General features: G+C 51.8%; 1 protein-coding gene across 4 annotated transcripts in view; it reads right to left on the bottom strand.

The window, feature by feature from the left end:
* Window positions 1-27,127, bottom strand: part of ARHGAP29 (Rho GTPase activating protein 29) — a 300,437-nt gene that overhangs the window by 67,125 nt on the left and 206,185 nt on the right. For all 4 annotated transcript variants that reach the window (XM_063939858.1, XM_063939856.1, XM_063939857.1 and 1 more), the window contains 3 exons: window positions 20,416-20,496; window positions 19,622-19,810; window positions 16,829-16,966 (listed from right to left, as the gene is read on the bottom strand). In XM_063939858.1, the coding sequence (XP_063795928.1) occupies window positions 16,829-16,966; window positions 19,622-19,810; window positions 20,416-20,496 (408 nt within the window). The remainder of the gene's footprint in view (window positions 1-16,828; window positions 16,967-19,621; window positions 19,811-20,415; window positions 20,497-27,127) is intronic.

Here is a 27,127-nt window from a genome sequence, read left to right as displayed (position 1 = left end):
GTTTATGTGGGCGACTGACGTGATGTTGTCCGACTGGATCAACACCGCCTGACCCTGAAGCAGAGGTTTTGCTTGAATTAAGGCATTGTAAATGGCCCTTAGTTCTAGAATGTTTATATGAAGAGATGTTTCCATGCTTGACCACAAGCCCTGGAAATTCCTTCCCTGTGTGACTGCTCCCCAGCCTCTCAGGCTGGCATCCGTGGTTACCAGGATCCAATCCTGAATGCCAAATCTGCGGCCCTCTAGTAGATGAGCCCTCTGAAGCCACCACAGGAGAGACACCCTTGTCCTTGGCGACAGGGTTATCCGTTGATGCATCTGAAGATGCGATCCGGACCATTTTCCCAGTAGATCCCACTGAAAAGTTCTTGCATGGAATCTTCCGAATGGAATCGCTTCGTAAGAAGCCACCATTTTTCCCAGGACCCTTGTGCACTGATGCACTGAGACCTGTCCTGGTTTTAGGAGGTTCCTGACTAGCTCGGATAACTCCCTGGCCTTCTCCTCCGGGAGAAACACCTTCTTCTGGACTGTGTCCAGAATCATTCCTAAGAACAGTAGACGTGTCGTTGGAATCAGCTGCGATTTTGGAATATTTAGAATCCATCCGTGCTGACTTAGCACTACCTGAGATAGTGCCACTCCGACTTCTAACTGTTCCTTGGTTCTTGCCCTTATCAGGAGATCGTCCAAGTAAGGGATAATTAAGATGCCTTTTCTTCGTAGAAGAATCATCATTTCGGCCATTACCTTGGTAAAGACCCGAGGCGCCGTGGACAATCCAAACGGCAGCGTCTGAAACTGATAATGACAGTTTTGTACTACAAACCTGAGGTACCCTTGGTGAGAAGGATATATTGGGACGTGGAGATAAGCATCCTTGATGTCCAGCGACACCATATAGTCCCCCTCTTCCAGGTTCGCTATCACCGCTCTGAGTGACTCCATCTTGAATTTGAACCTTTTTATGTAAGTGTTCAAAGATTTTAGATTTAATATTGGTCTCACCGAGCCGTCCGGCTTCGGTACCACAAATAGTGTGGAATAATACCCCTTCCCCTGTTGTAAGAGGGGTACCTTGATTATCACCTGCTGGGAGTACAGCTTGTGAATGGCTTCCAGAACTGCCTCCCTGTCGGAGAGAGACTTTGGTAAAGCAGACTTCAGGAACCGATGAGGAGGAAACGCCTCGAATTCCAGTTTGTACCCCTGTGATACTACCTGTAGAATCCAGGGATCCACTTGCGAGTGAGCCCACTGCGCGTTGAAATTCTTGAGACGGGCCCCCACCGTGTCTGAGTCTGCTTGTAAAGCCCCAGCGTCATGCTGAAGACTTGGCAGAAGCAGGGGAGGGCTTCTGCTCCTGGGAAGCGGCTGCATGGTGCTGCCTTTTTCCTCTTCCTCTGCCCTTGGGCAGAAAAGAGTGACCTTTTGCTCGCTTGTACTTATGGGAACGAAAGGACTGAGTTTGAAAAGACTGTCTTTTTCTGTTGATGTGAAGTAACCTGGGGTAAAAAGGTGGATTTTCCAGCCGTTGCCGTGGCCACCAGGTCTGTTAGACCAGCCCCAAATAACTCCTCCCCCTTATACGGCAATACTTCCATGTGCCATTTGGAATCTGCGTCCCCTGACCACTGTCTGGTCCATAATGCTCTTCTGGCAGAGATAGACATTGCGTTTACTCTTGATGCCAGGGTACAAATATCCCTCTGCGCATCACGCATATATAGCAATGCATCCTTTAAATGTTCTATAGTTAACAGAATATTGTCCCAATCCAGGGTATCAATATTCTCAGTCAGGGAATCCGCCCATGCGACTCCAGCACTGCACATCCAGGCTGATGCGATTGCTGGTCGCAGTATAACACCAGTATGTGTGTATATACTTTTCAGGATATTTTCCAGCCTCCTATCAGCTGGTTCTTTGAGGGTGGCCGTATCAGGGGACGGTAACGCTACTTGTTTAGATAAACGTGTGAGCGCCTTATCTACCCTAGGGGGTGTTTCCCACCGTGCCCTAACCTCTGGCGGGAAAGGGTATAGTGCTAATAACTTATTAGAAATTAGCTGTTTTTTATCGGGGGAAACCCACGCTTTATCACACACCTCATTTATTTCCTCAGACTCAGGAAAAACTATTGGCAGTTTTTTCACACCCCACATAATACCCGCCTTTGAGGTATTTGTAGTGTCAGAAAGGTTCAATGCCTCTTTCATTGCCGTGATCATGTAATGTGTGGCAATACTGGACATTACGTTTGTCTCGTCACCGTCGACACTAGATTCAGTATCTGTATCTGGATCCGTGTCGACCCACTGAGGTAGCGGCCGTTTTAGGGCCCCTGAGGGTGTCTGAGACGCCTGAACAGGCACTAATTGATTTGCCGGCTTTCTCATGTCGTCAACAGTTTTTTGTAAATTGCTGACATTATCACTTAATTGCTTAAACACAATCATCCAGTCAGGTGTCGACTCCCTAGGGGGTGACATCACTAACACAGGCAACTGCTCCGCCTCCACCTCATTTTCCTCCTCATACATGTCGACACACGCGTACCGACACACAGCACACACACCGGGAATGCTCTGATAGAGGACAGGACCCTACTTAGCCCTTTGGAGAGACAGAGGGAGAGTCTGCCAGCACACACCCAGCGCAATATATATATACAGGGATAACCTTATATAAGTGTTAATCCCTTATAGCTGCTGTTAATCTAGTTATTTGCTGCCAAAATGCCCCCCCTTCTCTTTTTTACCCTGAATCAGATGCAGTACTGCAGGGGAGAATCCGGGAGCCGTCCTTCCAGCGGAGCTGTGAGGGAATAATGGCGCCAGTGTGCTGAGGAGATAGGCCCCGCCCCTTCACGACGTCCTTAACTCCCGCTTTTTTGTGTAAAATGGCAGGGGAAAAAATACATCCATATAGCCCTGGAGCTATATGTGATGTATTCCTTTTGCCAGCTAAGGTATGTGTGTGTTATATTGCGTCTCAGGGCGCTCCCCCCCAGCGCCCTGCACCCTCAGTGACCGGAGTGTGAAGTGTGCTGAGAGCAATGGCGCACAGCTGCGGTGCTGTGCGCTACCTTAGTCTTGAAGACAGGATGTCTTCTGCCGCCGCTTTCACCGGACCTTCGTCTCTTCTGGCTCTGTAAGGGGGACGGCGGCGCGGCTCCGGTGACCCATCCAGGCTGAACCTGTGATCGTCCCTCTGGAGCTAACGTCCAGTAGCCTAAGAAGCCCAATCCACTCTGCACTCAGGTGAGTTCGCTTCTTCTCCCCTTAGTCCCACGATGCAGTGAGCCTGTTGCCAGCAGGACTCACTGAAAATAAAAAAAAAACCTAACTAAACTTTTATTCTAAGCAGCTCTGGAGAGCTACCTAGTTTGCACCCTTCTCGGCCGGGCACAAAAATCTAACTGGCTTGGAGGAGGGTCATAGGGGGAGGAGCCAGTGCACACCACCTGATATCTCAAGCTTTTATTTTGTGCCCTGTCTCCTGCGGAGCCGCTATTCCCCATGGTCCTTACGGAGTCCCAGCATCCACTTAGGACGTTAGAGAAACTACGGGTAGTTTTTTCTCCCCAAACATAATACCCTTTTTAGTGGTACCTGTATTTATATCAGAAATGTGAAACACCTCTTTCATTGCCTCAATCATGCAGTGAATGGCCTTAGTGGGCATCAGATTAGACTCATCGTCGTCGACACTGGTGTCAGTATCAGTGTCGACATCTGGGTCTGCGGTCTGAGGTAGTGGGCGTTTTAGAGCCCCTGATGACCTGTGCGACGCCTGGACAGGCACGAGCTGAGAAGTCGGCTGTCCCACATTTGGCATGTCGTCAAATTTCTTATGTAAGGAGTCTATACGTGCACTCATTTCTTTCCATAAGCTCAACCACTCAGGTGTCTGCCCCGCAGGGGGTGACATCCCTTCTAAAGGCATCTGCTCCGTCTCCACATCATTATCCTCATCAAACATGTCGACACAGCCGTACCGACACACCGCACACACACAAGGAATGCTCCAACAGAGGACAGGACCCACAAAAGCCCTTTGGGGGGACAGAGTGAGAGTATGCCAGCACACACCAGAGCGCTATATAATGCAGGGACTAACTGAGTTATGTCCCCTATAGCTGCTTTTTCTATATAATTTATACAGCGCCTAAATTTAGTGCCCCCCCTCTCTTTTTTTACCCTTTTCTGTAGTGTAGACTGCAGGGGAGAGCCAGGGAGCTTCCTTCCAGCGTATCTGTGAAGGAGAAATGGCGCCAGTGTGCTGCAGGAGATAGCTCCGCCCCTTTTCCGCTGCCTATTCTCCCGCTTTTTTCTGGATTCTGGCAGGGGTATTTTCCACATATATAGCCTCTAGGGCTATATATTGTGGTATTTTTGCCAGCCAAGGTGTTATAATTGCTTCTCAGGGCGCCCCCCCCCAGCGCCCTGCACCCTCAGTGACCGGAGTGTGAAGTGTGTGTGAGGAACAATGGAGCACAGCTGCAGTGCTGTGCGCTACCTTGGTGAAGACTGATGTCTTCTGCCGCCGATTTTCCGGACCTCTTCTTGCTTCTGGCTCTGTAAGGGGGACGGCGGCGCGGCTCCGGGACCGAACACCAAGGACTGGGCCTGCGGTCGATCCCTCTGGAGCTAATGGTGTCCAGTAGCCTAAGAAGCCCAATCCGGCTGCAAGCAGGCGAGTTCGCTTCTTCTCCCCTTAGTCCCTCGCTGCAGTGAGCCTGTTGCCAGCAGGTCTCACTGAAAATAAAAAACCTAAATCTATACTTTCTTTCTAAGGGCTCAGGAGAGCCCCTAGTGTGCATCCAACCTCGGCCGGGCACAAAATCTAACTGAGGCTTGGAGGAGGGTCATAGTGGGAGGAGCCAGTGCACACCAGGTAGTCATAAATCTTTCTAGGGTGCCCAGCCTCCTTCGGAGCCCGCTATTCCCCATGGTCCTTACGGAGTTCCCAGCATCCACTAGGACGTCAGAGAAAAATGAAGTACAGGACAGCTTTTCATAAATTCAGAAGCATGAAGATACTAAAGGGACATTATGGAAATGCTTGAGTAAACAGGAAAGTCTTGAGTCTACTTTTGAAGGATTCTATAGTTGGGGTCTCTCGCACTGTGCGGGGAAGTGAGGTCCATAGAGTCGGAGCCGCATGACTAAAAGCTCGACCCCCAGATGAATTACGGGAGATTCTAGGTACTGCCAAAAGTCCTTCATCCTAGTGCTTTGAAACTCAGTAAGCCAATCTACAGGCAGCCAGTGAAGGGAGTAAAGGATGGGTATTATGTGGCTAGAACGGGGCAGGTTGGTAAACAACCTGGCCGCTGTGTTTTGCACCAGCTGTAAGCGATGCAATTCTTTTGCTTGGTGACCAAGGTAGAGGGCATTACAGTAGTCTAATCGAGATGATACAAATGCATGGATGACTTTGGCAGATCATCTGAGGGAATTAAGTGCTTGATTCTGGCTATGTTCCTCAGGTGAAAGAATGAGGATTTGATTGTGGCTGATATCTGATGTTTAAGTGTCAAGCCACCATCCAGGACAACGCCAAGATTCCGCACACGATCAGTGGTTTGTAATTCTGAATGAAGCACACATCGCTCTGTGTGTATGCCCCATAGCAATAGTGATACGCGGTCCCGCTTGCAGGTTAAATCTAGTTAGATCGTTCACTTCACCGCTGTGTGAAGTGAGTCCCCTCCCCGCCTCGCTCAGCACACATTGCACTGTGTGCTGAGCGTCCAGAGATGTGTGCTGAGCGATCTGTGCTAGATCGCTCAGCACACATCTGTACGTGTGTACTCCCCTTTATGCTTAAGGTAGAACTTATTGCATATTCTAACAGACTGAAGCAGATCAACCCCAAATGACTTTGCTGGGCTGCAATTTGTTGAACTGGCATGTATGGAGAATACTCATAGCTAAAACGTTCTTATAAGTGAGCATATTCTAAATAAGTTTCCAGGCATAGAAGCCCTGGAGGTATATATACTAAAGTGCAGGTTTATAGAAGTGGAGATGCTTCCCCTAGCAACCAATCAGATTCTACTTATCACTAGCTAGAATCTGGTTTATTGGTTGCTATGGGCAACATCTCCGCTTCTATAAACCCACACTTTAGTAAATATGTGAAGGGGATTGCCACCTTCCCCTCCACGGAGCGACGGGCGGCGACGCGGCGGGCGGTTTCCAGTCTGGAGGGGCTTGCATCCGAAAGGATTCAAGCCCCTCCAATCCCAGCGGCGCATTTCAAACGGCGCGCCAAGCGCGAGCCAATCAGGGCTCGCGCCTTGGCCGCCAATCAGAGCTCGCCGCGGCGAGCCAATCGGGGCTCGCCGCGTCATAGCTCCGCCCGCTCCCGGCGCCATATAAGAGGCGCTGCGGAGCGGGAGCAGTCAGTCGGACGGCGGACGGCAGCAGAAGAGGAGGAAGAGCTCCAGCGGAAGAAGACGTCGGCGGAGCAGAAGAAGAAGACGTCGGCGGAGCAGAAGACATCGGCAGTGCGGAGGAAGACGTCGGCGGAGCCAAGCAAGAAGACAGAAGACGGCGACCGGCGACGGAAGTCCGGCGGAGAGTGCTGCAGCGTGTGGAGAGCAAAAGAGCTAACGAAGCTCCCCGCTGCAGCCTCTCCCTCCGCGACAGGTAGGCGGCCTTGGGCCACCTCCACCTATCTTTAACCTCCCTAGAGCACCAGGGACAGGCACTAGGCCTGCGGGCAGAGTCAGGCCCTGTCGGCCTGTGCGCACGTTAGGCAGGCCTCCGGCCTGTGCCCTCAGGCAGGCCCCCGGCCTGTGCCCTCACTCAGGCCTCCGGCCTGTGCCCTCACTCAGGCCTCCGGCCTGTGCCCTGACTCAGGCCTCCGGCCTGTGCCCTCACTCCAGGCCTTAGGCCTGTGCCCTCACTCCAGGCCTTAGGCCTGAGCCCTCTTCTGGCCTCCTGCCTGCGCCCCCCCTCCAGGCCTCCGGCCTGCGCCCCCCCTCCAGGCCTCCGGCCTGCGCCCCCCCTCCAGGCCTCCGGCCTGCGCCCCCCCTCCAGGCCTCCGGCCTGCGCCCCCCCTCCAGGCCTCCGGCCTGCGTCCCCCCTCCAGGCCTCCGGCCTGCGCCCCTCACCCAGGCTCCTGCCTGCGCCCCTCACCCAGGCTCCTGCCTGCGCCCCTCCGGCTGGAAGTGGGCTGTGCAGCAGCTCTTGAGGGATCAGTGGCTGTTGTTTGAAGCCGACCGGCCCCACGCGGTGTATGGCCCAGGGGATTGGAAGTGTGGAGTAACGTTCCCGTCCCACACGTCGCCATCCCCCGGCCGTCGGGGGTGGGCCACCGTCTGCTTCAGACCCCCGTCCTTCATTGTGAGCCAAAGGCACCGGCCGGTGTCCAACATCGGGAAGGTAGGACCGGTAAATCGGGATATACTGTTGGGTCGGGGAATTGTTCCACTGACTTGCCGGGTAGTGAACGTGATTAATTGGTCCGGTCTCTGTTTGATTGGGATAGAACCAGTAGCCTCCAGTTGTTTAAGTTAGTTTGTTTAGGCAGGCGTAGTTGGCTGTATCGTTGTTAGCCGTAAAGTAGCCTGCAGGTAGGGAGGCTGTTCTTCTTGCCCCAACAGGAGCGGAGAGGTGCGACAATCAAGGTGACCCGCAAGTTGGAAGTGAGTATCACCCTGTGCCTGTCTGTCTGTCATTCCCCCTCCCTGTGTACCGGTCGGGAGGGTTTGCTCGCGGACGCGAGGACCCCCCTCTCACCACACAACGTGCGAGAGTGCGAGTGTGTGAGAATTGGGTAGCTGAGGCCTATTGGCCAGTGATGACCTTCCGCCCAGCCGGTGAAGGTCGCGGCTACCCCTGACGTGTCCCGTACTCTAGGCGGAGGTCGGGCGTACGTCTCAACCGGCATATCCCTCTCTTTCCAGACCCCCGTCGTCCGCGGTGAGGTGGTGTTCGAGCTGGTCCGGAGGGCGGAGTCCCTACGCATCTGGATATCGTCTGACGGCGTTGCACAGGTGGGTGAAGTGACGACACCTGCACAGCGGCAGGCAGTACATCCTTGTTAGGCCTGCCACATTTGGCGTAGTAGGCAGGATGGACGAAGATCAGTCACTACCCACAGCCGGGAAGCCATGGGCAGAGGTGCCGAAACTACCCTCGCGGAGAAACTCAACTTCCAGCACCACTGACGTGGTACCGAGGGGAACGGACGACGAGCGACGAAGGTCATCGCGTCGACTTAACGTCGGACCAGCCCTCGCCCACCTACCCCGTTACGACGGTCGCAATATGACCCTAGAGGACTGGAAGACCCGACTAGAGGCGACGTTCCTCATTTATCGGGTGCCCGTTGACCTACAGGTGCCCCTCGCCCTGAATTCCCTGGAAGGCGAGGCTCGTCGGACGATTCTTTTGCGGCCCGACGATGAACGCGATGAGCTGGAGGAGATCTATAATATCCTGGGGGATATTTATGGGGACACCTCCTCGGCGGGGACCCTCCGGCAGCGTCTGTCTGGCCGGTTCCAGAGGGAGGATGAGTCCATCCCCCAGTATGCAAACGCGCTCCAGGAGATGATGGGAGAAGAACGTCGGAAAGACCCCGATGGGTTTGGGGCGCTCACCAACACCAGCCAGATATTGCGGGATCAATTCGCCATGGGACTCCGGAACGTGCCCCTGAGGCAGGTGATGCTGGATAAGATATCCCAGGATGACACCCTGACCTTCCATCAGGTGGAGATCGACGCTGTAGCCAGGGACCGTAATGCCAATTACGGACCACACGCCGTTTTTCCCCAGTGGGTGCAGCCGATCTCCGCGCCCGTGGCTAGCAGGGAGACCAATCCCTTGGAGACCTGTGTGCAAGACCTGAAAGAGGCCTTCCTCCGGGTGACCAAGGAAATGAGGGAAGAGGTCTCCCAGCTGAGGGAGGAGGTGTACCGGCGTGACCAGCGGGGAACGGAGTCCCGTGAGCGGGACACCAGGCGGCCCCGCGGACGAGGCACTGAACCGGACGGCCGTCCGGGAGAGGGCCGAGGCCCTCGTTGTTACCGATGCCATCGGTATGGGCATATTGCGCGGACCTGTACCGAAGCAATCCCGGAGGCGCAGTTAAACTGACCTCCCTCGCGATAACGGGACCACCCGTGGGGGGGAGCGACGAGGAGAGATCAGCCATTAACGAACAGGCTGAATTGGTAGGAGAGTGTCCCGTGGTAGTCAGCCGCCTCGGTGGGAAAGATCAGTCCTGCTTGTTGGATACCGGCTCTCAAGTATCCACCATGTCCGAGGCCTGTTTCCTTAAACATTACGCCCATCTTAAAAGTGAGGTGTCCGAGAGCTTCATTACCCTCACGGCAGCTAATAACCTACCCATTCCCGTGGTGGGGGTGGTGTGGATGGAGATGGTAGTTTGTGGCCGAGAGCTGGGTAGGAAGGGGCTGCTGGTAGTCAGCAGCCCGGGGCTGAGCCATGGCCCAGTGATCCTCGGGATGAATGTACTCCGACATCTCGACCAGCTCTTGTTCCAGGAAAATGGGCCACAATATTGGAGGAATCTGGGAGTCCGGCGCCCCGTCCAGCAGGCACTCCAACAAGTGGGACGACGGGGAACCAGGGCCCTAGGGGCAATCGATGAGCACCTGGGCCTTTTGAAGGTCGGTCACCACCAGCGCCTGGAGTTGCCACCTCGCCAAGAAGTCCTGATCCCTCTGGAAGTACGGACTCATCAGAGCCTAAATGGCATGGAGGTGATGGTAGAGCCCACTGATGTGCTGAGGGTAGGGTCTGGAGTGATGGTGGCACGGACCGTGTCGGTGGTGACCGGTGGAAAGGTCTCCGTCCGCTTTTGCAATCTCACCGACCAGCTTTGCCGAGTCCCGGCTGGGACAGTCATCGCTCAGGTGGTGGCGATTCACGAGGATAGCGTTCAGGGTATGCGGAAACTCTCCCTACGGCCAGAGGCTTCCGAGGCATGGGCATTATCTGTTCAAGTGGAGGAGCAGGAGGGGCCCTGCCCCGAGTGGAACGGCACCATGATCCGTACGCAGATGGACGTGTCGCTGGAAGAGTGCGCGGCCGGGGACGTAGCCAAGCTGGACCAGATGCTCTGGAACCGTCAGAAGGTGTTCTCCCGGCACGAGGAAGATTTCGGGTATACGGAGGACCTGCAGCATGAGATCCGCACCGGAGACGCCCCCCCGGTTCGGGAGCGGTATCGGCCGATACCGCCCCGGTTGTACCAGGAAGTAAAGAGCATGTTGCGTCAGATGCTGGACAACCATGTGATCCAGGAGAGCAAAAGTCCCTGGGCTGCACCCATTGTCTTAGTCCGGAAGAAGGACGGGACTATCCGGTTCTGTGTGGACTACCGGAAGCTGAACAGTTGCACCGTCCGGGACGCTTACCCTCTCCCTAGGATCGAGGAGTCCCTAGCTGCACTGGGCAATGCGAAATTTTTTTCGACCCTGGACCTGGCCAGTGGATACTGGCAAGTGCCGGTGGCCCCCCAGGATAGGGAGAAGACCGCATTCGTTACTCCCATGGGGTTGTTCGAATTTTGCCGCATGCCGTTTGGGTTAAACAATGCGCCCGCCACATTCCAGCGGATGATGGAGAGGTGCTTGGGAGACTTGAACTTTGAAGCTTTGCTGATTTACTTGGACGACATCATCGTGTTCGCCGCGACCTTGGAGGAACACTTTGCTCGACTCGACCTGGTTCTTCAGCGGTTGGAAGCATACGGCCTGAAGCTCAAGCCCCGGAAGTGCCACCTGTTGAAATCCAGCTTGGAGTACCTCGGGCATGTGGTGTCACGTGATGGGGTGTACCCAACCCCCAGCAAAGTGGCGGCCGTCCAGGAATGGAAGGTGCCCACCACCATCACGGAATTGCGGGCATTTCTGGGTTTGGTGGGGTACTACCGGCGCTTCATCAAGGATTTCGCCCAAATTGCGGAACCTCTACATGCCTTGCTTCGGGGGATTGCGACCACTAAGAAAGCTGCCCTGGAGACTTGGGGAGAAGCGCAGAACCTGGCCTTTGACCAACTGAAAGGAAGTCTCACGGAAGCTCCGGTGCTGGGATACGCAGACTTTGAGAAGCCCTTCGTCTTATACACGGATGGGAGTCTGCAGGGGTTGGGCGCGGTCTTGGCTCAGGTCCAGGATGGGCAGGAGCGGGTGATTGCTTACGGCAGTCGTAGCCTGCGAGAGACCGAAAGGAACCCAGACAACTACAGTTCCTTCAAGTTGGAACTACTGGCAGTGGTGTGGGCCGTGACCGAGAAATTTGCGGAGTACTTGACCGCCGCTCACGTGGATATTTTCACGGATAACAACCCCTTGGCGTACCTGGAGACCGCCAAGTTGGGTGCCTTGGAGCAACGGTGGGTGGCCAGGTTGGCCAAGTTCTCCTACAAAATCCGCTATCGATCGGGGAAGAGTAATACCAACGCAGATGCCCTGTCTCGCTTTCCGGTGGAAACCCCCGAACCTGGTGGGGAAGAAGAGTACTGCGGCGAAGAAATGCCGGATCTCACTCGTGTGCGGCAGGCCACGGCCGGAGAGTTGTATCGACAAAACGCCCAGACTGCCTTACTTAGGTACACGGAGATGGACTGGGCACAGGAACAGCAGGCCGATGAGGATTTGGACCTCGTTCGACAGTGGGTACAGAGGGGTCATGTGCCATCCCGCCGAGAGCAGGATGGACTGACCGGGTTCTGTAGGAAGGTGGTACGTCGTTGGGACCAATTGCGGGTCTGCGCTGGTACCCTGCGGAGACGCTGCTACTTGGAACAGGAAATGCGTACTGTCGAGCAGGTGGTCGTGCCAGAAGCCCGGGTGCGGTCGCTGGTGGAAGAGGCGCACGAGCAAGGGGCCCATTTGGGACCCTATAAAACATACCATTGGTTGAGACGCCAATATTTCGCCCCCCCGGCTGCAGGCAGTCGTGGACCAGGTGTGTCGTGAGTGCAGGCGGTGTGCGGTAGTTAATCCGCCGGAACAGCACGTGCCCATCCAGACGATCCGGACCAGTCGGCCGCTGGAGATGCTGATGATCGACTACGTGTTGATCGGGGAATCTGTAAGTGGGCACCAGTATGCCTTGGTAATGACTGACCACTTCACTAAATTCACCGTAGTGGTTCCCACCCGAAACCAGACCGCGGAGTCGGCAACACGAGCGATCGTCGAACATTTCATTCGGCAGTACGGTTGCCCTGAACGGATCCATTCGGATCAAGGTGCCTGTTTCCAGGGGCAGCTGATGGAGCGCCTCTGCCAGCTTTATGGCGTTCAAAAGTCCCGCACAACACCTTACCATCCGCAGGGGAATGGCGCCTGCGAGAGATTCAACCGGACTCTGCTGCAGATGCTCCGCGTATTGGAGCGTGCCGAGAAGCAGCGATGGCCCGAACGTGTTCAGGAGCTGGTCTGGACTTACAACAACAGAGTTCATCACACCACGGGATTTTCCCCTTTTTTCTTGTTGTTCGGCCGACCCGGACGGGAGGCACACGACTTACAACTGTCCGGGACTGAGGTGGTAACGCCCCTCGCCCCTGTCGAATGGGTCGAGGACCATCGCCTACGTCTGAAAGCGGCACACGAGTTGGCTGGGAGGCTGATCGCAGACCACCAGCATCCACCTGTGAGGTCCCACGAGCCTGGATCGTTGGCCGTGGGCCAGCGAGTGTTGGTGCGAGAGGTTCGCCCAGGGGGGAAATTGTCTGAACGGTGGGAAGTTACCCCATACCTTGTTCGCCGTCGCTTGGACCCAGGTGGACCAGTGTATCAAGTGGAGTCTACCGATGGGACGGGACGCCTGCGCACGTTACATCGGAGTAAACTGCGACCTTGTCCGTTCCCGGATCCGGTGAGCGGGGCTGAGTCCCCTGTAGCGGAGGACGGGTTAGGGGCCCCTATCGGGGAAGCTCTGACCCCTCTGTCAGACGAGGAATGGTGGTTGCCGGTTGAGGAGAATCAGCCAGAGGAGGCATCAGAACCTCAACCCCCAGCTGAAGTAGTGGCCTCTCCCCTGCCAAGACGCTCTCTGCGTTCAAATAGGGGCGTCCCGGGCCCTCGCTACGCGGATCCGAACTTTGTATGGTCGGATTCTTGCTTTGTGGGGACCACAAAGGACAAAGGGGGGGGAAATGTGAAGGGGATTGCCACCTTCCCCTCCACGGAGCGACGGGCGGCGGAGCGACGGGCGGGCGGTTTCCAGTCTGGAGGGGCTTGCATCCGAAAGGATTCAAGCCCCTCCAATCCCAGCGGCGCATTTCAAACGGCGCGCCAAGCGCGAGCCAATCAGGGCTCGCGCCTTGGCCGCCAATCAGAGCTCGCCGCGGCGAGCCAATCGGGGCTCGCCGCGTCATAGCTCCGCCCGCTCCCGGCGCCATATAAGAGGCGCTGCGGAGCGGGAGCAGTCAGTCGGACGGCGGACGGCAGCAGAAGAGGAGGAAGAGCTCCAGCGGAAGAAGACGTCGGCGGAGCAGAAGAAGAAGACGTCGGCGGAGCAGAAGACATCGGCAGTGCGGAGGAAGACGTCGGCGGAGCCAAGCAAGAAGACAGAAGACGGTGACCGGCGACGGAAGTCCGGCGGAGAGTGCTGCAGCGTGTGGAGAGCAAAAGAGCTAACGAAGCTCCCCGCTGCAGCCTCTCCCTCCGCGACAGGTAGGCGGCCTTGGGCCACCTCCACCTATCTTTAACCTCCCTAGAGCACCAGGGACAGGCACTAGGCCTGCGGGCAGAGTCAGGCCCTGTCGGCCTGTGCGCACGTTAGGCAGGCCTCCGGCCTGTGCCCTCAGGCAGGCCTCCGGCCTGTGCCCTCAGGCAGGCCCCCGGCCTGTGCCCTCAGGCAGGCCCCCGGCCTGTGCCCTGACTCAGGCCTCCGGCCTGTGCCCTGACTCAGGCCTCCGGCCTGTGCCCTCACTCCAGGCCTTAGGCCTGAGCCCTCTTCTGGCCTCCGGCCTGCGCTCCCCCTCCAGGCCTCCGGCCTGCGCTCCCCCTCCAGGCCTCCGGCCTGCGCTCCCCCTCCAGGCCTCCGGCCTGCGCTCCCCCTCCAGGCCTCCGGCCTGCGCTCCCCCTCCAGGCCTCCGGCCTGCGCTCCCCCTCCAGGCCTCCGGCCTGCGCTCCCCCTCCAGGCCTCCGGCCTGCGCTCCCCCTCCAGGCCTCCGGCCTGCGCTCCCCCTCCAGGCCTCCGGCCTGCGCTCCCCCTCCAGGCCTCCGGCCTGCGCTCCCCCTCCAGGCCTCCGGCCTGCGCTCCCCCTCCAGGCCTCCGGCCTGCGCTCCCCCTCCAGGCCTCCGGCCTGCGCTCCACCTCCAGGCCTCCGGCCTGCGCCCCCCCTCCAGGCCTCCTGCCTGCGCTCCCACTCCAGGCCTCCTGCCTGCGCCCCTCACCCAGGCTCCTGCCTGCGCCCCTCACCCAGGCTCCTGCCTGCGCCCCTCCGGCTGGAAGTGGGCTGTGCAGCAGCTCTTGAGGGATCAGTGGCTGTTGTTTGAAGCCGACCGGCCCCACGCGGTGTATGGCCCAGGGGATTGGAAGTGTGGAGTAACGTTCCCGTCCCACACGTCGCCATCCCCCGGCCGTCGGGGGTGGGCCACCGTCTGCTTCAGACCCCCGTCCTTCATTGTGAGCCAAAGGCACCGGCCGGTGTCCAACATCGGGAAGGTAGGACCGGTAAATCGGGATATACTGTTGGGTCGGGGAATTGTTCCACTGACTTGCCGGGTAGTGAACGTGATTAATTGGTCCGGTCTCTGTTTGATTGGGATAGAACCAGTAGCCTCCAGTTGTTTAAGTTAGTTTGTTTAGGCAGGCGTAGTTGGCTGTATCGTTGTTAGCCGTAGAGTAGCCTGCAGGTAGGGAGGCTGTTCTTCTTGCCCCAACAGGAGCGGAGAGGTGCGACAATCAAGGTGACCCGCAAGTTGGAAGTGAGTATCACCCTGTGCCTGTCTGTCTGTCATTCCCCCTCCCTGTGTACCGGTCGGGAGGGTTTGCTCGCGGACGCGAGGACCCCCCTCTCACCACACAACGTGCGAGAGTGCGAGTGTGTGAGAATTGGGTAGCTGAGGCCTATTGGCCAGTGATGACCTTCCGCCCAGCCGGTGAAGGTCGCGGCTACCCCTGACGTGTCCCGTACTCTAGGCGGAGGTCGGGCGTACGTCTCAACCGGCATATCCCTCTCTTTCCAGACCCCCGTCGTCCGCGGTGAGGTGGTGTTCGCGCTGGTCCGGAGGGCGGAGTCCCTACGCATCTGGATATCGTCTGACGGCGTTGCACAGGTGGGTGAAGTGACAACACCTGCACAGCGGCAGGCAGTACATCCTTGTTAGGCCTGCCACAAATATACCCCCTGTAGTTTCACTACCTGATGATTGGAGGATTCAGCATTAGGGTTGTATGATTATTAGGCAGTATCCTTAAATACGAGAAACTTAATACAATTTATCAAACATTTAAAATCAAACATCTGAATATTGCACAGTTATGAATGATTAATTAAAGCAAGGGAGAATACTACATTTTACTACTCTGCTTATTTAAAATTTTTGCCATAAAATGTTGAGTGAAACCTAAAGAATAACCTTTCGGTTCTACGGATGATTTGCAGTTATTAGGGGGTATGCATTATTGAACACGTAGCCTGTGTTCTGCCCGGGATAGCTAGACTTTGAAGCACTTACATTTTAGGGAAAGGCACTCGAGGATTAACAGATTGTCAACCAAGTAATAATAGACTCATTCAGCGAAATAATTAACTTATTACAAGAGAGAACACTGGTTCAACAGTCACAGCTCAGGAGCACACAGGCAATATTTGTTGTACAAGCCCCCTTCAGTGTGGAAGGAGAGCAGAGGACAATGCAGTAAGATACCAGGAGTGAAGGCGGTTTATGTTGCTGGACACGTTTCAAAAGGAAACAGCTACTTTTATTCCAACGGAGGATGATGGGGAGTCATCTTTATTCCACAACATGTTTTCATCTTCCCAACTAAAGGAGATTAAATAGGCTGGATTGGAACAGCAAAAGACGGTGAATGCAGTCAGCTATAAGATTGTGCTAGTCTTATAATAACGGACAAGGAGAATGTCTTGGCAAAAGGCCACTTCAGATACATCCCCAGGAGAAGCTTAAAGCACCGCTCCACCTAACTCCGTCAATAGGCTAAGCACAAAAGTCAATTAAATTACACTACTCATAAGAACAAAAAAAAGGAAAAAGAAAAACTAACTACAAGCTCAAAACTTTCTTTGGTAAGTTTCTGTAGTTGCAGAATTAGTTGTCATTATTTCCCAGTTAATAATAAAGATACTTTTTCAACTCTAATTAAAGTTAACTCTTAGTTTCTGTTACCATGTAGCAGCCTTCGGTAGACTGAGGGTTTATGCCATAGGTTCTCAAACTCAGTCCTCAGGACCCCACACAGTGTATGTTTTGCAGGTAACCCAGCAGGTGCACAGGTGTATTAATTACTCACTGACACATTTTAAAAAAAAGTCCACTTGTGGAGCTAATTATTAACTTGTGGTTCTGCGAGGAGACCTGCAAAACATGCACTGTGTGGGGTTCTGAGGGCCAAGTTTGAGAACCTGTGGTTTATGCCTCAGGTCACTGACCAGCATCCATGAGAAGTAGGGGCCTTCCATCCAGTGCCATATCTATAATGTATGCAGTATGTGCAGTGCACATGGGCCCCTGGGGAAGCCCATACCGCATCCATCCTTTCAATACTTACCTTTCCGGAATCCTACGTCATCAGTGGTAACGCGAACCTAAACTGTAAGAGCCGATATACAGCATATAACAGCAACTTACCGCTTTTAGGGTGAGATCACACTGATAAACAAGCTCTCGAATCTGCGTTAGGATTTCACTCTTAACATTTTCCATACTGCTCCTCTTAGCTTCCACCTCTGCCACACACGCCTTGTAATTGTCTTTCGCTTCTTCTGCCTAGCAAGCATGAAAAACAAACATAATACAATAAGCACATCCCACACCATGTAAATAAAATGTACACAAGTCATTTATGAGCAAAACAAAATTAACGCTGATAAAGAGGAAAAATAAATATATTCATATTGATCACTGGTATCTGTGGCTCTTCAGCTATTCAAGAACCACATGTCCCAGCATGCAATGTAGACTTGAGTTTCAATTGTTGGGGTCTTCATGAAAAGTACCATACTTTCAATCTACCATTGTGACCTTTTCATGTCCAAGTCAAAAATTGCTGACAAGAGTTGAAGCATACTAAAGTATTAAGTAGTTTCCAATGTACATATAGACAGTGTCTAGACAGCCAATAGTTCGACCCCTTATGGTTGACATGGTCAAAAGTAGTCAGGTAAAAGGCAGAAAGTGCTTAAGATCGACAGGTGCAAAAGGTTGACATGACAATGGTAGACACACACTTTCTGGGGTCTTCACATATTTTTCAACTTTTGCTTGATTTACAATCCACGTGGACTACGATAGGGAATAGTAAAGTTGCCCCAAGTGCAGAGAGCGATGCAAAGGTATATGTTTGCAATAATTGGGATCACATGATGAAACACAGAAAATGGCACAAAAAAAAAAAAGGTAAAAAAAGTTGACTTTGTGTCGACAATTTCCACGTTGAACTTTTCAATCTTCCTTTTCCATGTCAATTTAATGCATGTCGATCAAATAGTGTTGACCTAATAACTGTCTACCTAATTACTATAGACCAGGAATGTCCAAACTGCGGCCCTCCAGCTGTTGTGAAACTACATATCCCAGCATGCCTTGACACAGTTTTGCTGTCAGAGAATGCTAAAGCTGTGTCAGGGCATGCTGGGATGTGTAGTTTCTCAACAGCTGGAGGGCCGCTGTTTGGACATGCCTGCAATAGACCTTCTATCAGAGGCGTGTCTCACCTCTCAAACACCCGATGCAAGCGGATGAAAATGGGTGTGGCTTTGCGGGACAGGGGCGTGGCTTCATATCCCAACCCCCGTTTTTGACACATTGTGGGTCCAGGAGACGCGGTCTGGCCCCGGACACTGGAATTTCTTCAGTGCTGGCTTCTACATTGTGACAGGAGCCGGGTTGCTGCAAGCAATATTACAGTGCAGCACCCGGTTCCTGTAACTGAGCAGGAGCCGGCACTTTGGTGTCACCCCTCAGCGGGTGACACCTGGGTGCAGGCCGCACCCCCCTTCTGATGCCACTGCCTTCTATAAAACACCCGGATTAAGCAGCACTGCACAGAAACATCATCCCTCTGCTACGACTCATTTGGCTTTCTGCTAGAGCCTAGCTGCACAGCACCATACAGCAGTGCACAGTTCCTCCCACACGAATAAAGCACTGCCCTCCCTCCTGTTAGTGGTCACACAGTAGAAACTGAAGACATAAGGCCAAATTTCTGTTGAGTACTCACAAAAAAGAAACACTAAGAGGACATTACTACGTAGCAGTGATAATTCAGCAATACACCCAGAATGTTTACCATCGTGAGCATAAAATCTACACTTTGAATGCAGAACAAACATGTATATTGCACAAAACAATTCTCCAGTCACGCTGAAGATATTCTTCAGATTGAAAGACAAAAACATCATCTCACAGGCCTATTATAACATGTGCCCATCACCTTACTCAGGACATGAAATGGTTTTGTGTGGCTTCCCAGTTATGCCATACAGGTGTACAATTTGGCCTCACAAATGATTTTTTGGCCTGCTAACATGTAAACTTTATACATTCCACTGAATGCAAGTCAGTCTCTCACTCAGCACAGTGAGGACGTTGCCATAGTGCTCTCAGTCATACAGAGCAGCAGGATGGTGTGTGGTAAGCTGCTGAGAGGTTAGAGAAAGAATCCAAGGCGAGAGCAGTGGCAGGTCATGTACCTGGGAGACAGGAATGGGTGTTGCGCTGGAGATTAAAGTAACTGACCTGTAACCGAGAGCTGGAAGACCTTTATTAGCACCCTGCTATGGATACATTCATTTTGTGGGATGAGCAAGATTGCAGCCTGTCAATTCACTAGGAATTGGGAAACATACAATTTGTCGGCAATCAAAATGTGAAAGGACAATGCTGACGTGGTTTTGATGCGGTTTAAAGTATATTAACTGTGAAGAGGAGTTTTAGAACTCGAGGACATACACTGAAACTGGAGGGATTCAGGGGAAATTTAAGGAAAAATTACTTCACAGAAAGGGTAGTGGACAAGTGGAATAGCCTCCCATCAGAGGTGGCAGAGGCTAAGACTGTAGGGCAATTTAAACATGCTTGGGATAGGCATATGAACATCCTTACTAAGAATTAAGGTTCAAAGGGTGAGACTACCAAAAGGATAAAAAAAAAGGGCAGACTAGATAGGCCAAGTGGTTCTTATCTGCCGTCAAATTCTATGTTTCTATTATATCTGTAAACATGTTGCTTTACTATTCTATTTAAACGTTAGACTGCCAAAACAGTTAAAATGCTTTAAATAACCTTACACCCATGTCTGCTCTGCCCCATCGCCTCTAACTACTTTCCCCAGAAATTAGTGACATCATGGCTGTGTGCAGGGAATGGGCGCATTGTTAAGGGGTAACATTTATGATCCCAACAAGTGTGTGGCGTTCTGACCTTCTGTAAGGCTTCTTCCTCCATACGTCTCCTCTTTTCCACTTGTTTGCTCCCATCTTTCACGAGTCCTCCAGACATACTGAGCTGCTCCTCCTCGGCACGCACAGTGCTGGATTTTGCTCTCTCGTGCTCATCTTGCCGTTGAACACTTAATAATTTAGCTTTCCGTAATGCAGTTTCCAGCTCTTGCTGTGTGAAACAATAGAGCAATTGGCAATTTATAAAACAAAATTCCCCAGTGATTAGGAAAGAACAGGAGTGAGTGAGTGAGTGCGGAGTCTGTACATTTCCAGCTAAAATCAATGCAATTGTAAATTGCTGCAATACTTCTCTCTCAAACCCCCCCAAGCTCTGTTTGGCTCTGATTGATACATTGCAAAGTTCTACACCAGACGATCAAAAGACAACATTTGAAGGCAGATAACAAGCCAGAGTGCACAACATACAACTACAAACCAACCCAAGGTTGAACTGAAAACAGCTTAAATGTTCACAAATCATATTTTGTAATGGATGGAAATAAAAGGTGTAAGATTGTTAAGTTGACGCTTATGAAAAATATATTTTTTAAGGATACCTGTGCTTGGACAATGAGAGTTTGCTTTTAAGTATATTATGTTCTTATACAATGTCAGATGTTCTTGTGTTCAGACTATTCACTAACTGCAATGCACCCATAAGAAAGAAAAAACAAAAAAACACAAACAAAAAATTGCAACAGTCACAGAAGCAGATATAAAATGCACAAAAAGGAAGGAGAAGCAACACTTAACCAAGTAATTATGTGCACAAACCATTTTCTTCTGTTCTCGCTGCCAAAGGTCTTTAATTTCCCTCCTTTGTCTGTCGAGCTCTGATCTTCGAGCTTGAAGAGGCTGAAGCCAAAAAGTAAGACTGTTATGCAGTTTACATGTAAAAACGTGAAAAATTAATTGTGCTTGATAATATAAGCAGGTCCGGATTAGGCTCTGGGGGGGGGGGGGGTCCGGGGCACGTAAGACAAAGGGGCCTAGGGTGAGGGGGGGGGGTGTATATTAGATGGTGCATACCTCATAACATGACCCATTCCAAGAGAAACAAAATGCTCTCTACCTGGACTTCCCTCTTAATATGATTGGCGTAACCTGCGTTGGACTATAGTATTTTAATTGATTGAAAGATATTTCAACAAAGGTGATTGCAATCATAAGTTAAGAGTAAAGTCCAGGTAGACCGCATTTCGTCTCTCCTGGAATGGGTCATGTTGGGAGGTATGGATTGTGAATATTAAATTTAAACGACAGTAATAGTTTAATAATGCCTAGGTACTATTTATAGCTTTACCTAATTGAGACAACTATTTTATAAAGTTTTCTTGCAGTGGAACAAAGACAACAACCTTAAAGAAAAATAAAATCAATAAATGTATCTTTTCACATTAAAGAATAGCAGCAGCATATCAGCATCTGTACTATTTACACACTGGGACAGTACTCAGTAGGACTTGCTGTGTGTCCCTCTCTCTAGACCCGAATGCTCGCAATAGATAACAGGTTACACTGTACAGAGACAACCAGGCGATGAGGAGGAGAAGCTGGGATCCACTTACAGCTCTCTTCCACCCTTTTATATCTCCCCTGGAAGCTCCGTCAGTAGCTCATGAAACCAGATACTCCCTTTCTGGCTGCCTGGTGCTGCTGCTGCACAAGAGGAAGAGCTAGTGATGTCAGTGTCCTCCAGTTTAGGGGCTCGGGCACAGTATCCCCTGCGCGCCCCCTCCCCCCTTTAATTTGGCTATGAACGTTAGCACCATAATGCTGGTACAATATTTATCGTCACCTTAAGTTGGTACAGTGAAAATAAGAATTTACTTACCGATAATTCTATTTCTCATAGTCCGTAGTGGATGCTGGGGACTCCGTCAGGACCATGGGGATTAGCGGCTCCGCAGGAGACAGGGCACAAAAGCAAGCTTTTAGGATCACATGGTGTGTACTGGCTCCTCCCCCTATGACCCTCCTCCAAGCCTCAGTTAGGTACTGTGCCCGGACGAGCGTACACAATAAGGAAGGATCTTGAATCCCGGGTAAGACTCATACCAGCCACACCAATCACACCGTACAACTTGTGATCTGAACCCAGTTAACAGTATGATAACAAAGAAGTAGCCTCTAAAAAAAGATGGCTCACAACAATAATAACCCGATTTTTGTAACAATAACTATGTACAAGTATTGCAGACAATCCGCACTTGGGATGGGCGCCCAGCATCCACTACGGACTATGAGAAATAGAATTATCGGTAAGTAAATTCTTATTTTCTCTAACGTCCTAGTGGATGCTGGGGACTCCGTCAGGACCATGGGGATTATACCAAAGCTCCCAAACGGGCGGGAGAGTGCGGATGACTCTGCAGCACCGAATGAGAGAACTCCAAGTCCTCTTTAGCCAGAGTATCAAATTTGTAAAATTTTACAAACGTGTTCTCCCCTGACCACGTAGCTGCTCGGCAAAGTTGTAATGCCGAGACCCCTCGGGCAGCCGCCCAAGATGAGCCCACCTTCCTTGTGGAGTGGGCTTTAACAGTTTTAGGCTGTGGCAGGCCTGCCACAGAATGTGCAAGTTGGATTGTGCTACAGATCCAACGAGCAATCGTCTGCTTAGACGCAGGAGCACCCATCTTGTTGGGTGCATACAAGATAAACAACGAGTCAGATTTTCTGACTCCAGCTGTCCTTGAAATATATATTTTCAATGCTCTGACAACGTCCAGTAACTTGGAGTCCTCCAAGTCGCTAGTAGCCGCAGGCACCACAATAGGCTGGTTCAAGTGAAAAGCCGAAACCACCTTAGGGAGAAAATGAGGACGTGTCCGCAGTTCTGCCCTGTCCGAATGGAAAATCAGATATGGGCTTTTGTACGATAAAGCCGCCAACTCTGAAACTCTCCTGGCTGAAGCCAGGGCCAGTAGCATGGTTACTTTCCATGTAAGATACTTCAAATCTACCGATTTGAGAGGCTCAAACCAATGAGATTTGAGAAAATCCAAAACTACGTTTAGATCCCACGGTGCCACTGGAGGCACAATTGGGGGCTGTATATGTAGTACACCCTTGACAAAAGTTTGTACTTCAGGCACTGAAGCCAATTCTTTCTGGAAGAAGATTGATAAGGCCGAAATTTGAACTTTAATAGACCCCAATTTTAGGCCCATAGACAATCCTGCCTGCAGGAAATGTAGGAATCGACCCAATTGAAATTCTTCCGTTGGGGCCTTCTTGGCTTCACACCACGCAACATATTTTCTCCAAATGCGGTGATAATGTTGTGCGGTCACTTCCTTCCTAGCTTTAATCAAGGTAGGAATAACTTCCTCTGGAATGCCCTTTTCTTTTAGAATCCGGCGTTCAACCGCCATGCCGTCAAACGCAGATCCCTTCTTAGAGGTAGAGGCCACGGATCTTCCGTGAGCATCTCTTGAAGTTCCGGGTACCAAGTTCTTCTTGGCCAATCCGGAGCCACTAGTATTGTTCTTACTCCCCTTTTCCGTATAATTCTCAGTACCTTTGGTATGAGAGGCAGAGGAGGGAACACATACACTGACTGGTACACCCACGGTGTTACCAGAGCGTCCACAGCTATTGCCTGAGGGTCTCTTGACCTGGCGCAGTATCTGTCCAGTTTTTTGTTGAGGCGAGACGCCATCATGTCCACCTTTGGTTTTTCCCAATGGTTCACAATCATGTGGAAAACTTCCGGATGAAGTCCCCACTCTCCCGGGTGAAGGTCGTGTCTGCTGAGGAAGTCTGCTTCCCAGTTGTCCACTCCCGGGATGAACACTGCTGACAGTGCTATGACATGATTTTCCGCCCAGCGAAGAATCCTTGCAGCTTCTGTCATTGCTCTTCTGCTTCTCGTGCCGCCTTGTCTGTTTACGTGGGCGACTGCCGTGATGTTGTCCGACTGGATCAACACCGGCTGACCCTGAAGCAGCGGTTTCGCCAGGCTTAGAGCATTGTAGATCGCTCTTAGCTCCAGTATATTTATATGAAGAGACGTCTCCAGGTTTGACCATACACCCTGGAAGTTTCTTCCCTGTGTGACTGCTCCCCAGCCTCGTAGGCTGGCATCCGTAGTCACCAGGACCCAGTCCTGTATGCCGAACCTGCGGCCCTCTAACAGATGGGCACTCTGCAACCACCACAGGAGAGACAACCTTGTTCTTGGTGACAGTGTTATCCGCTGATGCATGTGCAGATGCGATCCGGACCATTTGTCCAGCAGATCCCACTGAAATATTCGTGCGTGGAATCTGCCGAATGGAATTGCTTCGTAAGAAGCCACCATCTTTCCCAGGACTCTTGTGCATTGATGTACTGACACATTTCCTGGTTTTAGGAGGTTCCTGACAAGTTCGGATAACTCCCTTGCTTTCTCCTCCGGGAGAAACACCTTTTTCTTAACAGTGTCCAGAATCATTCCCAGGAACAGCAGACGAGTTGTCGGTGTCAATTGAGATTTTGGAAGATTCAGAATCCACCCGTGTTGTTGAAGCACTACTTGGGTTAGTGCTACCCCGACTTCCAGCTGTTCTCTGGACCTTGCCCTTATCAGGAGATCGTCCAAGTAAGGGATAATTAATACGCCTTTTCTTCGTAGAAGAACCATCATTTCGGTCATTACCTTGGTAAAGACCCGAGGTGCCGTGGACAAACCAAACGGCAGCGTTTGAAACTGATAATGACAGTCTTGTATCACGAACCTGAGATACCCTTGGTGTGAGGGGTAAATTGGGACATGCAGATAAGCATCTTTTATGTCCAGGGACACCATGAAGTCCCCTTCTTCCAGATTCGCTATCACTGCTCTTAGTGACTCCATCTTGAACTTGAATTTCTGTATGTACAGGTTCAAGGATTTCAGATTTAGAATAGGTCTTACCGAACCGTCCGGCTTCGGTACCACAAATAGTGTGGAATAATACCCCTTTCCCTGTTGTAGGAGGGGTACCTTGATTATCACCTGCTGAGAATACAGCTTGTGAATGGCTTCCAATACCGTCGCCCTTTCTAAGGGAGACGTTGGTAAAGCAGACTTTAGGAACCGGCGAGGGGGAGACCTTTCGAATTCCAACATGTAACCCTGAGATACTATCTGCAGGATCCACGGGTCCACCTGTGAGCGAGCCCACTGATTGCTGAAAATCTTTAGTCGACCCCCCACCGCTCCTGAGTCCGCTAGTAAAGCCCCAGCGTCATGCTGATGGCTTTGTAGAACCCGGGGCGGGCTTCTGTTCCTGGGCAGGGGCTGCTTGCTGCCCTCTCTTACCCTTTCCTCTGCCTCGGGGCAGATAAGACTGTCCTTTTGCCCGCTTGTTTTTATAGGAGCGAAAGGACTGCGGCTGAAAAGACGGTTTCTTTTTCTGTTGGGAGGGGGTCTGAGGTAAAAAAGTGGATTTGCCGGCAGTTGCCGTGGCCACCAGATCCGATAGACCGACCCCAAATAATTCCTCTCCTTTATATGGCAATACTTCCATATGCCTTTTGGAATCCGCATCACCTGACCACTGTCGCGTCCATAAACTTCTTTTGGCAGATATGGACATCGCATTTACTCTCGATGCCAGAGTGCAAATATCCCTCTGAGCATCTCGCATATAAAGAAACGCATCCTTTAATTGCTCTAAAGTCAATAAAATACTGTCCCTATCCAGGGTATCAATATTTTCAGTCAGGGAATCCAACCACACTACCCCAGCACTGCACATCCAGGCTGAGGCTATTGCTGGTCGGAGTATAACACCAGTATGTGTGTAAATACTCTTCAGTGTAGTTTCCAGCCTCCTATCTGCTGGATCCTTGAGGGCGGCCGTATCAGGAGACGGCAACGCCACTTGTTTTGATAAACGTGTGAGCGCTTTATCCACCCTAGGGGGTGTTTCCCAGCGCGCCCTAACCTCTGGTGGGAAAGGGTATAATGCCAATAACTTCTTTGAAATTAGCAGTTTTCTATCGGGGTTAACCCACGCTTCATCACACACGTCATTCAATTCCTCTGATTCTGGAAAAGCTACAGGTAGTTTTTTCACCCCCCACATAATACCCCTTTTTGAGGTACCTGCAGTATCAGAGATCTGCAAAGCCTCCTTCATTGCCGTGATCATATAACGTGTGGCCCTATTGGAAAATACGTTTGTTTCTTCACCGTCGACACTAGATTCATCTGTGTCGGTACCTGTGTCGACTGACTGAGGTAAGGGACGTTTTACAGCCCCTGACGGTGTCTGAGACGCCTGAGCAGGTACCAACTGGTTTTCCGGCCGTCTCATTTCGTCAACTGACTTTTGTAATGTACTAACATTATCACGTAATTCCATAATTAAAGCCATTCATTCCGGTGTCGACTCCCTAGGGGGTGACATCACCATTACCGGCAATTGCTCCGCCTCCATACCAACATCGTCCTCATACATGTCGACACACACGTACCGACACACAGGGAATGCTCTTATCGAAGACAGGACCCCACTAGCCCTTTGGGGAGACAGAGGGAGAGTTTGCCAGCACACACCAAAAGCGCTATAAAATGTATATAAACAACCCTAAAAGGTGTTGTTTCTGTTATATGCGCTTTAAATATATAAATATCGCCAAAATATGCCCCCCTTCTCTTTGTTACCCTGTTTCTGTAGTGCAGTGCAGGGGAGAGTCCTGGGAGCCTTCCTCACAGCGGAGCTGAGCAGGAAAATGGCGCTGTGTGCTGAGGAGAATAAGCCCCGCCCCCTTTTCGGCGGGCTTTTCTCCCAGGTTTTGAGATATCTGGCCTGGGTTAAATACATACATATAGCCTCAATGGCTATATGTGATGTATTCCTTTGCCATAAAAGGTATTAAATATTGCTGCCCAGGGCGCCCCCAGCAGCGCCCTGCACCCTCCGTGACTGGTCAGTGTGAAGTGTGTAGCAACAATGGCGCACAGCTGCAGTGCTGTGCGCTACCTTCATGAAGACTGAAGAGCCTTCTGCCGCCTGTTTCCGGACCCTCGATCTTCAGCATCTGTAAGGGGGATCGGCGGCGCGGCTCCGGGACGAACCCCAGGGTGACCTGTGTTCCGACTCCCTCTGGAGCTATGTCCAGTAGCCTAAGACTCCAATCCATCCTGCACGCAGGTGAGTTGAAAATCTCTCCCCTAAGTCCCTCGATGCAGTGAGCCTGTTGCCAGCAGGACTCACTGAAAATAAAAAACCTAAAAACTTTTTCTAAGCAGCTCTTTAGGAGAGCCACCTAGATTGCACCCTGCTCGGACGGGCACAAAAACCTAACTGAGGCTTGGAGGAGGGTCATAGGGGGAGGAGCCAGTACACACCATGTGATCCTAAAAGCTTGCTTTTGTGCCCTGTCTCCTGCGGAGCCGCTAATCCCCATGGTCCTGACGGAGTCCCCAGCATCCACTAGGACGTTAGAGAAAAAATAATAAATAGGGTGTACCAGAATGATGCTGCTGCTTGTCACTGTTAATTTGCCAATG

The sequence above is a fragment of the Pseudophryne corroboree genome, chromosome 9 (assembly GCF_028390025.1).
Source record: "Pseudophryne corroboree isolate aPseCor3 chromosome 9, aPseCor3.hap2, whole genome shotgun sequence".
In the NCBI taxonomy this organism is placed as follows: Eukaryota; Metazoa; Chordata; class Amphibia; order Anura; family Myobatrachidae; genus Pseudophryne; species Pseudophryne corroboree.
Note: the sequence above shows the minus strand (reverse complement) of the source record. Positions and strands in the feature narration are given on the sequence as shown.